Source organism: Cervus elaphus, chromosome 10 (assembly GCF_910594005.1).
Source record: "Cervus elaphus chromosome 10, mCerEla1.1, whole genome shotgun sequence".
In the NCBI taxonomy this organism is placed as follows: domain Eukaryota; kingdom Metazoa; phylum Chordata; class Mammalia; order Artiodactyla; family Cervidae; genus Cervus; species Cervus elaphus.
In genome coordinates this window covers 32,469,281-32,481,689 of record NC_057824.1, presented here as the reverse complement: position 1 = coordinate 32,481,689, position 12,409 = coordinate 32,469,281, and the positions used below count along the sequence as shown (strand labels likewise).

General features: G+C 42.8%; 1 protein-coding gene across 1 annotated transcript in view; it reads right to left on the bottom strand.

Moving 5' to 3' along the window:
* Positions 1 to 1,061: 1,061 nt before the first annotated feature.
* The window catches only part of ACSM1 (acyl-CoA synthetase medium chain family member 1), a 72,441-nt gene continuing 61,093 nt past the window's right edge, over positions 1,062 to 12,409 (bottom strand). The window contains exons 8-14 of the mRNA XM_043914451.1: positions 11,127 to 11,250; positions 8,873 to 8,953; positions 8,225 to 8,326; positions 5,354 to 5,481; positions 4,338 to 4,437; positions 3,222 to 3,341; positions 1,062 to 1,407 (exon numbers count right to left, since the gene is read on the bottom strand). Of these exons, the coding sequence (XP_043770386.1) occupies positions 1,324 to 1,407; positions 3,222 to 3,341; positions 4,338 to 4,437; positions 5,354 to 5,481; positions 8,225 to 8,326; positions 8,873 to 8,953; positions 11,127 to 11,250 (739 nt within the window). The 3' untranslated portion in view covers positions 1,062 to 1,323. The remainder of the gene's footprint in view (positions 1,408 to 3,221; positions 3,342 to 4,337; positions 4,438 to 5,353; positions 5,482 to 8,224; positions 8,327 to 8,872; positions 8,954 to 11,126; positions 11,251 to 12,409) is intronic.

The following is a 12,409-nucleotide window of genomic DNA, read 5'->3' as shown; positions in this document are numbered from 1 at the left end:
ATGGGGTCGCAAAGAGTTGGACACAACTGAGCGACTGAACTGAACTTCCTCCCCTCCTTCCAGTCTCTGGTGATTCCATCTCAGTCTGCATGGATGAATGACGTGAAGGATTAGTTCACAGAATCACAGGCCAGGGGGATCAGAGGGCCCTGGATGGCACAATAAGGAGCAGTGTCTGGGGAGGACTCTGGGCCCCTGGGAAGAGGCTGGGGAACAAAGCTCCTGTGTCCCTTGGAAGAACTGGTGGAGTCCTGCAGGACTCCTGGGTCCCCAGAGGGTAGGACTCTCACTAACCTGTGCTGACCCCAGCTGAACCTGCAAGCACCAGCATCAGCGTTATTAGTGGGAGGAGAGGCAGTGGATCCACTGGGTGGTGGAAGGAGAGAGATGGTCTGGCAAGCAAGTGTGGTCACCAGGCTGGGCTGCCCTCCCCTCTGCTCCATTCCTGAGACACCACAGATGCCCTGCCTCCTGCCCACCCTCCAGATGGGGAGAGGCAAGCCAGATGCCTGGGGCCCCACAGACTGTCCTCCTAGACCTCCAGCTCCTGGTCATTGAGCCAGTGTGAGGGGTCACCCAGAGTCTCTGGAACCAGGAGTGAGAATCAGGCCCTGGGGCAATCTTTGATGCGGATTCTGGGAGTTACAGAGGGCCAGCATTTAGCTGTGGTATTGGAGAAGACTCTTGTTGAGTCCCTTGGACTGCAAGGAGATCAAACCAGTCAATCCTAATGGAAATCAGTCCTGAATATTCATTGGAAGGACTGATGCTGAGGCTGAAGCCACCTGATGCAAAGAACTGACTCCTTGAAAAAGACCCTGATGCTGGGAAAGATTGAAGGCAGGAGAACAGGATGACAGAGGATGAGATGGTTGGATGGCATCACTGACTTGATGGACATGAGTTTGAGCCAGCTCAGGGAGTTGGTGTTGGACAGGGGAGCCTGGCGTGCTGCCGTCCATGGGTCGCAAAGAGTGGGACATGACTGAGCAACTGAACTGAACTGAACTGAACATTTAGCACCAGATCTCTCACAAAATAAACACACAACAGAGTCACTGTTGACGCTAACTCAAATATTTTATTTCCTTTAGCCCCATTCTGCCCACTCACCTGGGCAATCTTAGAGGAACAGGGAACTTGAAGAAAGGACAGTGACTGATATTAATTTGAAAGTACCAAAATGCTGGAATGTTGTCCCTCCTGGTTCTCTTTCAAGTCATCTCTCTCAACATTCCTCTCCTCATCCTCACCATCATGAGGAAACTGAGGCAGTTAGGAATTTGGCCAAGATCGCAGGACGGCTTCTGAGTTTTTTGCCAACTACTTCTGAAACTCCTTCTTCCGAAGCTCACTTCTTTTTATCTTGCCAGTGATGGTTTTGGGCAGCTCTGAGACAAACTCCACCTGGATGAAGATAAAGCAAACCCATTCCAGTTGAGTTCCCCTGACCCCCGTCATTTTCTATCAACTCCCAGCAGCTCTCCTCCTTAGCCCCTTCATAGACCCCCAGACAGGTTGACACTATGGGACAGTCTGGTGCCACCATTTTGGGGGTCCACCATTTGTTAAATTCTTCTCCTACCCTCTGAAGTTGGATGCAGCCCTTTGATGTACTTTGACCAATGAAATATGAGGAGTGAAGTATGCCACCTCTAATAAAAAAGTTGGGAATCACTGAGACAGGCCACCTTCTCTGTCCATCTCTTCTAGTACTCTGGTAGGTACCTACAAGGCAGTTGTTCCTTTATCCTGGTCCCAAGGTGAGGAGATGTGGAACAAAGGCCCCAGGAAAGCCATGGTGGACAAGTGGCATGAGCAAGAAAGACATCTTCCTTGTTACAACCCACTACAAATTTGTTATCCACAATAACATCAAACCCTTCTTAACTGCTATGCACCCTATATTCTGCTCTTGAAAAAGCATCAGATCCTAATCTTAGTAGCACGAACTCTGTTGTCAGATACACATGGCTTTTTTATTTTTTTAAATTTTTTTTTATTTTTTATTAGTTGGAGGCTAGTTACTTCACAACATTTCAGTGGGTACACATGGTTTTAAATTCCACCTTTTATTTATTCTAATCTCAGGCAATTTACTTTGAGTGTTTGAGCCTCAGCTTCCTCTTTGTAGACTGGGAAGATTATCTCAGGTTATGGAGAGGATTAAATAAAATAAAAATGCACGTAAAGCATTTAGTCTAGGGTCTGGTACACATAGTAAATGCTCAATAAATGTTAAATATATAGCTTTATAATATGTATGGATTATAAGCATTCAGACAATGCAGCAAAGTATTATTACAAAAGAAGGAAATATTAACTTTTTGTTTTAAACAAATAGTATAGTATTACATATATTCTTTTATAACCTGCATTATTATCTCAATAATATATTGTCATGATATTTTTGTGTTAAAAATAAAAATCACATTTTAAGTTACAGAATAATATTAGATTTCTTGAATAATTTAATCCTTTCTCTATTGTTGAACATTTTTTGTAAGTTATTCATGGAGTTTAAAACAAATGAAGTTGAATAAAAAGAATCAGAATGTATTACACATTGTTAGGATAAATATCATTTTGCTAATTTTTGTTTGTTATGTATGTATATGTATACTGGATTGCAATATAAAATGTATTAGTTAGTTAAGTCACTCAGTCGTGTCCGACTCTTTGTGACCCTGTGGACTGTAGCTCACCAGGGTCCTCTGTCCATGGGATTCTCCAGGCAAGAATACTGGAGTGGGTTGCCATTTCCTTTTCCAGGGGATCTTCCCAACCCAGGGATCGAATCCAGGTCTCCCGCATTGCAGGCAGATGCTTTAACCTCTGAGCCACCAGGGAAGCCCTAATAAAATGTATATCTCACTGCAAATAATGTTTTTTAAAAGTTTGGAAGTTGCTGATTTGGATGTCGTTTTCAAATTTTGAAAGATTATAAATAACTTACGTGGATATCTTTGGACAACTAATATTTTTTCTTGAGGTTGACATGCCAGCAATGGATGAGTTTCTGACACAGGGTAGAGGTTCTATCCAATTAAGTGGGCTCCCCTACACCCATAAGCTGAAAAGCTTCTTCTGGAGACAAAAATTTTAGTTCTCTTGGGTACTAATGCTTCACCCCAGCTACATTACATCCTATGGGACTTCAGGCATTGGAATTCCCAGAACCACTCAAAAAGACCAGACCCCATCCATCTGCTCTCACTCACTTTCCTCGGGTACTTGTAAGGGGCCGTCACTGACTTCACATGCTGCTGCAGCTCTTTGATGAGCTCATCTTGGTCACGGCACAAGAATTCTGGGTTCAGGACAATAAATGCCTTCACTACCTGTAGTGATGAACCAGAGGGGAGACTCAGGCAAGAGTTCCAAAAGTAAATGCTTGGCACTTCCGATGGTTAAGACTCTCCTCTGCAGCAGAGGGCGCTGTTCCATCCCTGGTCAGGAAACTAAGATCCCACATACCATACCGCACTGTGTGGCCAAAAATAAAATAAAGGGTAAATGCTCATTAAATTAATGGAAAAACAAATTGACAGTTGAGCTTTTAGAAATCCGAATACTTCTGATTTCCACTTTTTGCCTCGGAAAAAATCACAACTTCCCTTAATCTCAATTTCCTTTCCTGTGAAATGGGGAGAGAAGAGGTTCATTCTTCATCAGGTTTAGGTAAAGATGCCATGAGATAATGCATATAAAACATGAAGCTAGTTTAAATTTGTCTGCATTCCTATCATTGTTATCACCACCATTTTCACTATTATTGTAGATAGAGTTCTATGGACATTTAATAATTGTTAAAACTTGGCATTTAATAAATGTTGGTAATCTATTAGTTTCATATTATTACTTATGTCTTCATTTAATTTCACAGGGATTGTACACAGAAGGTGTTCAATGAACACTTGTTGAATCAATGAATGTATCCTCTGGACCCAGAGTCCTCAATTTCCCTTTTGACTCTACCACTCATTAGCGGCGTAATCCAGACAAGTTATTTAACCTCTTCATGCCTCTGTTTCCTTCTCTGTAAAAAGGTATAAAAAGAGTCCTTAATTCATTGTGCTCTGTGAGGGATAAATGAACTGGTGCATAGAAAGCGTTCATTAACTCCTGGATGGCATCAGCCGCGGCATTCCCAATCAGCATCATTTCAGTCACAGAAGCGGCCACAGTGCCCCCTGCTGACCACATAGTCTAAGTGCACATTACACTGACGGCCCTCCCTCCACCCAAGGCTGGGTCGGTATGGGCCTGGACCATACATGGACGAGTCTTCCCAGTCCCACACCCAGCCACGATGACCCCCATGTCCTCCTCCTCACCTCTCCTCGAACCGGGTCCGGGCTGCTCACCACAGCAGACTCGGCCACCGCTGGGTGCTCTGCCAGGGCATTCTCTACTTCTGCTGGCCCAATGCGGTACCTGCAGGACCAATGGTTCCTTCTGAGCAAATTCCAGGGCTAGGGTGACCCAGGCCCTCAGATCTCACCTTTTGGAGAGACATCTTCCCCTGGCACAGAGGGAAACGGTCACAGGGAGCCAGAGGCTTGTGCAAAGGCTGTGTAAGAGGACTGAAATGTGAATTCCTGAAGTCAAGCAGCTTCCTCTGGCATGAAAATTCTTTCTCTTTAACATTTGTTGAAATTTTATGTCCTGTTCCTAAACTATGTAATGTGTCATTTTATTTTCTTTATAAATTATTTAAGAGTTAGGAACAACAGAATTGGAGTCAGACCGTTTTTGTTAAAATCTGGGCTGCACCCTCTACTGCCTTTGAAACTTCAGGCAAGTTTTTTTCCACTGGTCACTGGCTCTGTTTCCTCATGTAAAATGGGCATAATCAAGGGAATTCCTTGGTGGTTCAGTGGTTAGGACTCTGCTTCCACTGCCGAGGGCATGGGTTCAATCCCCACTCAGGGAACTAAGATCCCTCATGCTGCACAGTGTGGGCCCCCTTCCCTACAATTTAAAAAAAAAACAAAAATAGAATGGGCATAATCACATCTACCTTCTAGCACTGAGAAGTGGATTGTATAAAACACTGCACAGAGCGCTGTCACATAATACATCTTCCATAAAGGTGAATTTTATTAATGTTATTGTTATGTTTTTTTGTGGTGTGTGCTTCATCAGAGGAGCACACAGAATAAGCTCCCTTGACAAAGAGGGACCAAAGTTAAGTTTTCCTTCCCAGTCCCTTTAAATTGCATGATGTCTTACCATGGCTCAGATCTAGTCTGAGAGTCTATCACCAATGCATGAAGGAATGTCTGGGCAAGCTAGATCCCACTAGGCATATGGGAGTGATACCTTCTGGCTCAGGGTCAGCTACACCTACCCGGATGCATTGATGACATCATCACTCCTCCCAAGGAACCAGAAGTAGCCCTCTTCATCAATAGTTGCTTTGTCCCCAGTGTTATAAAAGTCCCCACATTCCACTTCAGCTGTTTTCTCTGGGTTATTCTGCAAAGAGAACAGCACTCCCTTGTTGAAAGCAGTGAGTTTAGAGATGATGAGCCTCAACACAGGGTTCAGATACTGGCTTCAAATCCTGCTCTACCTGACTTGGGCAGTTTTTATCTCTCTCTATTTTCATTGCATGCAAGCACTCAATGCATGCTATTGGTAAAATAATGAACAATACTAAGCAAATTTTAAGAGCATTAAAAAAAAATAACAACTCAATTTTGTGTGGTACTCCAGTAGAATAAAATTTCTACTAGAGTATAACTCCATTTATTTTATTCTCTCTTCTAAGCTCAGCATTCACACAGTGCCTGGACAGATGGGAGGTGTCAATAAATGTTTGCTGAATGAATTTTCTTCTCAAAATATTACCTATTTGAGCCTCACACAAAGACTATGAAAATGGTGTTTTAATTAAACTTTTAAGATAATTGTATATTTGCATGCAGTTATGAGAAATAACTGGGCTTCTCTCGTGGCTCAGATGGTAGAGAATCCCCTTGCGAAGTGAGAGAGGTGGGTTCGACCCCTGGGTTGGGAATATCCCCTGGAGGAGGAAATGGCAACCAACTCCAGTATTTTTGCCTGGAGAAACCCCATGAGCAGAGGAGCCTGGTGGCCTACAGTACATGGGGTTGCAAAGAGTTGGACACAATAAACGACTAAACACAGCATAATAAAGAATATGGGTTTCCTTGGTGGCTCAGATGATAAAGAATCTGCCTGCAATGCCTAGGTTCAATCCCTGGGTTGGGAAGATTCTCTGGAGAAGGAAATGGCAACCAACTCAAGTATTCTTGCCTGAAGAATTCCATGGACAGAGGAGCCTGGCAGGCTACAGTCTATGGGGTCCCAAAGAGTTGGACATGACGGAGCAACTAACACTTCCAGTTTCATATGAAATAATAAGAGCGATCTTACCTACCTTTTACACAGTTTCTCCCCATAGTAACATCTTGCAAAAATAATGTTCAATATCACAACTAGGACATTGACATTGATACCATCCACAAATCTTACTCAGATTTCCCTAGTTTTTTATCTGCACTCATATGTGTGGAAAAAGATATTCCCTTCAATTAGGAGCCAAAAGAGAGCTGAGGTAGCTATCTAATAACATTAGACAAAGTAAACTTGAAGTTAAATCTGTTACAAGTGATAAGAAAAGGATATTACATATTGAAAAAAGGGTTAACTCACCAAGACAATATAACGTTTAGAAGCAAGTACACATTTAATAGCCTAGTACCAAATATTTGATGCAAACACCGACAGAATTAAACGGAGAAATCAGAATTATATAAAATAAACATTGACAGAATTCAAGGGAGAAATACACAGTTCTATATAAAAATTGAAGAGTTCAATATATTACTTTCAATAATGGACGGAACAACCCCATGGAAGGGGAGTAGGGAGCTACAGTTCAATGGGAACAGAATTTCTTCCGGGGGTGGTGAAATTTTTCTGCAGATGCATAGTGGTGATGGTTATGCAATATTATAAATTTTACTCAGTGCTACTGAATTGTATGCTCAAGAATAGTGAAAAGAGTAAGCTTTATGTTACATATATATAAATATATATTTTACTTCAAGAAAAAGGAAATGAAAGAACAGAATATAAACCAACAAATCTTAATGGAACAGTGATGTCTCTTTGCCACGAGAGCATGTGAAATGGGAGAAATCGATGTGGCCATATGTGAAGACACTTTTGCAAAATAAAATACGTCATGTACAATTTTTTTTAAGTCATTTCTCTTGACTACCCCAATTCAATTCAACAAAAATCTCTGTGGTTGGATCCTACCATTTAAAAAAATATTTCCTCAAATAATTCTAACTTGTAAGCAGGATTAAGAACTGATGATCTGTATGCCTGTTACTCTGTGTGTATTTCTCTTTTATCCAACCTTTAAATTGTGCTACTGAGAATGAAGGCTAAGACTTGCATAATTGCTTCTCAACATAGCACCACAAGAGAACCAGGATTCCCTTCCCACTCCAGGCCACAGTGTGAGGACAACAGTGACACCAATGGCTGTGACCTTATAGAAACGGGATGGAGTCTGAGATCAGTTTCAGGGCTTGTCTACACTTCCACAGTCAAGCTTGGAAGCTGAGAATTTCCTTTTCGTGACCACTGCTAGCTAGAGTTTGTCTGATGAAGAGTTATAGCAGGTTTCCTTATATTTTTTGTAGATTCCTTTATTGTAGATTTCTCTAATCACTGAATTTCTCATTTAGAGTTTGGGGCCTAAAACACATCACTTTGAACCCTAATCCTGCCATTTAATTGTCTTGGGGAAGACAGGTCAAGCTTTCAATCTGCAGTTTCTTCCTCTGAAATAGGGGATAATGACACCCCTGGAGGCTCAGCAGGATTTAATAGATTCGTGTGCATTCTGTTGGCAGTAGGTTGGTATGATTTGGACCCATTCAAAGCCAACATTCTTAACCAGAAGAGACAGTTGGACTTCAAGTCTGTTGGTTCTGAAGTTAAGCTGTTATCTACTCCATTAGCCATCCTGTAAGTGTCAGATGGGTTATGATAAAAAGGGATGTAGGACCACATTATGAGCTTTGAGATTAATTAAAGCAGATTTCATTGACTTGGCATGAATAAAGGAAGACGGAAGAAGTTTCAGGATGCAGAGTTGAGCCCAGTCTGTTATCACCTACACAACTCCCTGTGAGGATTCTTGGAGCCTGTTTGGCAGCAGATGGTGTGTTCTTACCTCATAGTACATGAAGAGGCCAATGGGCCTGGTGGGCTTGATCCTGATGCCAATGTTTCCTTCCGTGTTGGGAGGCTGGATATTGCCCTTGTCATCAATGATCTGGAGCAAGAGATCTATGAATCCCACCCTGCAAGGATCCCCAACATTCCTGCCCCACCCAAATATTGCCTGGCTTATTGATGTGACACAGTAGAGGTAACTGGGGAAAGGGTTTGGGATAGAGGAGCCATCTCAGAAAATAATAAAACTGTCAGAAGTCTTTGAAGCCAGCAAATGGTGAAATCCAAGTCATGGGTGAATCTATTTGTTTCATAGATAAACACACATCCCAAATGTGTCTTCAAGCTAGAAAACATGGATCAGGAAAGACTAATAGCACCAGTAGTGGAGACAGCCTCCAGTGCTGCTGTAAGTACTCTTTCTCCAGACTGGGTGAGCGAGGCCTCTTGCGTCCTGGCAAACTGCACTCGTGCCCAGGACATTGCAGTTCTCAACAGAAACCTCCCCAGGAAATTAGAGGAAATGTAGGCAGAAAAGTAGAAAGGACAACTGGGAGGCATGGCTGGTTCTGTCATCTCATGCCACACGATGGTCTAATCTTAGCCAAATACTAACTGCTCTCTGCCAATATCTTTCCCATCAAACCTGAATGTCAAAGGGTGGGATGGCCTTCCCCATGGAACCTGGCTTGATCTTCATCCCCCGGAGAGTGCCACAACCTATTCCCTGTTGACAAAAGAAGAGAACTGGGGTTGGCCAAGAGTCTAGGCTGATCACAAAGCCGCAAGAATCAAACACAGCATCCACGCTCACAAATGTCATTTAATGCTATGCAAAGAGCCCTTGTGGGGAAGCTGGAAGGCATTGACCCAACTCTAGTCAGCAGGCATTCACTGCATCTGACATGAACTGGGACTGAGCCTGATGCTGGGTCTGAGTCCAGTGGGAGAGGCCAAGAAGAAGCAGAGGAGTAAGCTCCAGGCTGGGGGCATGTAATGTAGGCTGTGGAGTTCACACTGTATACTGGACATGTGTCAGTGTGCCGGGAGAAGGCCATGAATCCATTTAACAAACATTTACTTGGAGCTGCCTCAACTACTTTTCAGAGTTATGTTGCAATTATTCACATTGTTCATGTTGTTCCCTTTGCACTGCCCTACTCCTTCAGTCTTCCTGATGAAGCTTTTTCCTTCTTAACAGTTCTCTAAAATATCATTCTTCCTAGAGTTAAGAGCTTTATACCCAGATAGACCACAGGATGAATCTTGACTCCACCCTTGGCTAGCCATGTACCAATTAATCCCCCTTGATTTCCTCTTCTGTCAAAGGAGGATAATTACAACATTTATCACTTTGAGTGCTTTTGAGTGTGTGCCAGGCACACACCAAGTATTCAATAAACAACTACTTCTAACTATCATTCAGGTCCCAAGAAAAGTAAGTTGGAAGATTCTCTTTCTGTAGTATTTTCCCACACACTTCCATTGTTGCCAATAGGGCATTATATTTGTTGTTGTTAGTCTGTTTCCCTCAGTAGATAATGAGCATTCAGAGAATAGAGATGTCCCACCCATCTCTGCACCCCCAGCATCTAAACACAATATCTACCTAAAAACCAACAATGAAAACCATAAATGCAGTAAGAGTTGGGCACTGTGCCCAGAGATGTGTATAGTTTCTTTCATTTACCTTATCACAACCTGGCAAGATTGGCATTGCATTTCCATTTTAGAGATGTGAAAGCTCTACTGTGCAAGACTCAGTAATATGCCTACAGTCTTGAAACCTATAACTGGAAGGCTGAGATCTGGACGGGGGTCTGAGCTCCTGGAAGAAGAAGCACTTTCTCCCCGGCTGTCACTGCTCATACTATAGGCACAGATGCGTGGACAGGTGTGAAAACTTTTGGTGAAATGAAGCACCATCTAGGTATCGGAGAGTATTCTGTTATGAGTCATTGAGAAAAAGGGTCAAGTGTCATGGGTGTAGTGTGTAGTTCTAACCTCATTCTCCTTGTCCGAATAAAAACTGTAAACCAGCAAGGACATACCTAGAGTCTTAACATTTCTCAGACCTGGAAGCAGACCCCAAAACTGATTATTTAATTTTTGTTTTGGAAAATAATGTCAGACAAGTGAATTGGGTCTAGAACATCTATTTTGCTCCAGGTCCTGAGATGACAGTCATCCCTCTGTTGCCTAAAGGGATGATAGGGAGGTAGGGGAAACTTGCTTGGTCCAGCATGGGAAATGGATTGAGAAAGTGTTGGAAGAAAAGTACCTGATCACAATATCATGGATAAAGCCCTTGTGGTTAAGACATGCATGATACTATGAATGCCCTGCCCAGCTGACTGGTCAGTGATCCTTTTGGGGATCACGCTGTGTGTATATGGGGGTGTATATAGAAGTCTCTCCCCGTGCTAGTGTCTCACAATCAAAGCTGTCTGTTCTCTAAACAGGCAGAAATAAACTAGTGAACTTCTAGTACCAGTTCCTGCCTGCTCCTCTAGGTGCTGCCTAGGAAGAGATGGTGAAGTGGACAGGATCTGGGGTGGTGGCCTGCATGTTTCTGGGGAATGCCGTCGATCCCACTGCCCCTCCTGGGCTCCCTTAAACCGATTATCACAGGTACAGTGGCATGTCCTTAGACCCTTTTCTAAGTTTTTTTCCCAGTAGTTTTCAGCATGTTGGTCTTTTGACAAATGGATGAGCTGCGAATTGTCTTTTCTGTCAATTTGTTTGGGATGAATTAGCTAAGAGCTCTGAGGCCTCCCATTGGCTTTGAGCAATGCTGTGCATACAGTGGTGCCTCTGCAAGTCCTCAGCATGATTCAGCTTATCTCCTGAGCTCAGTGATGAGCACATCTTGACTGGTCCAGAAGGGACATTTCACCTACCGTTTCCGACTGTCCGTAGGCTTGGTGGAGCAGAACCCCTGTCTGTCTGTTCCACTGTTCTTGCTCCTCGGGCAGCAGGGCTTCCCCACCAGTAAGGCAGTGTTCCAGAGTGGGGAACCTAAGACTGAGGGGAAGGCAAGGTGTCAACAGAGACTCAGATTAGGCTTGGGTGCTCTACTTGAGGCCCAGGATGTTAACAGCACTGTCATCTGGATCATTCATGCTTCTGCTTCTTCACTTTCTTACTTTGCCTTCTGGGCATTTTACTAACGGTCAGATCCAGGTGGAAGTCACTCATTTCCTTTTGGTCCCTGTTAACTCCTCTAGAAGAAGCTAAGTGGTGGTGGTGGTGAGTCTAAAGGGTTAAATCACAGAGATCAGAATTGAATTTGGATGTTGATCTAATGGAGGTGGGGAGTGTGCTTAGAACTCATTCTAAGCATTCTGTGTAGCTAAAAGGGATATTTCATAAACCATAAGAACTGAGGGATAAGACCCCAAGGTTATGCTAGGATGATAATAAAACTCTACTGCCTTCAGTGGATTTATATGAATTGAAGAGTTTTTGTTTATTCTCTGGCTGGAGAACACGAATTGGGGGTTGGAAATGAATTGCTCAGGACATCAGGAAGATTGAGTTTTCTGTAAGAAAAGAAAAGGATCACAGGTAGCAGCCCTGAAGGAATTCTGGACTGAACAGAAAAGTCTGCTGTGAACATTTGCAGTAGTTTGCCAGGTACATTGTGTGTGTAAATCCTCTCATCCATTTCTCCATGACAATGTCCATAAATAACACAGAAACTATCACAAAATGATGGATTCCCTGAAGGAAGTGGGTAAATGTGATTGAGGTCTTAGTAGCAGTTGGCATGATGCTGAGCTGGGACAGCTATCACTCTCTCTTGGTACAAACAGAGCCAGTAGTAATGGACAGGATGACTGGTTTCATTGAGAGCATGTTTCTCATTCTTACTGAGCTTTATCCGAAATACATAAAATGGGCAGAGTGTCCAGTGGAGTCAATAGTTAAGCCCTGGTTGAACTTTAACTAGGCTTGGTCACCTTCTCAGGGTTGTCACAACAAGAGACTGTAATATAAGATTTGAAGTAACGTTGGAAACATACTTCAACCAGATTGAGGGTTCCTGAATAAAATCAAGCTGTATTTCAGTTATCTTAATAAACTGAACTCCTTAATATTTTAACTCATGTCTAAAACATATTAGCTCTGATTTTGAACTAGCCATTTCACTTTCAGAGTTATGTAAGTTATATAAGAGTTA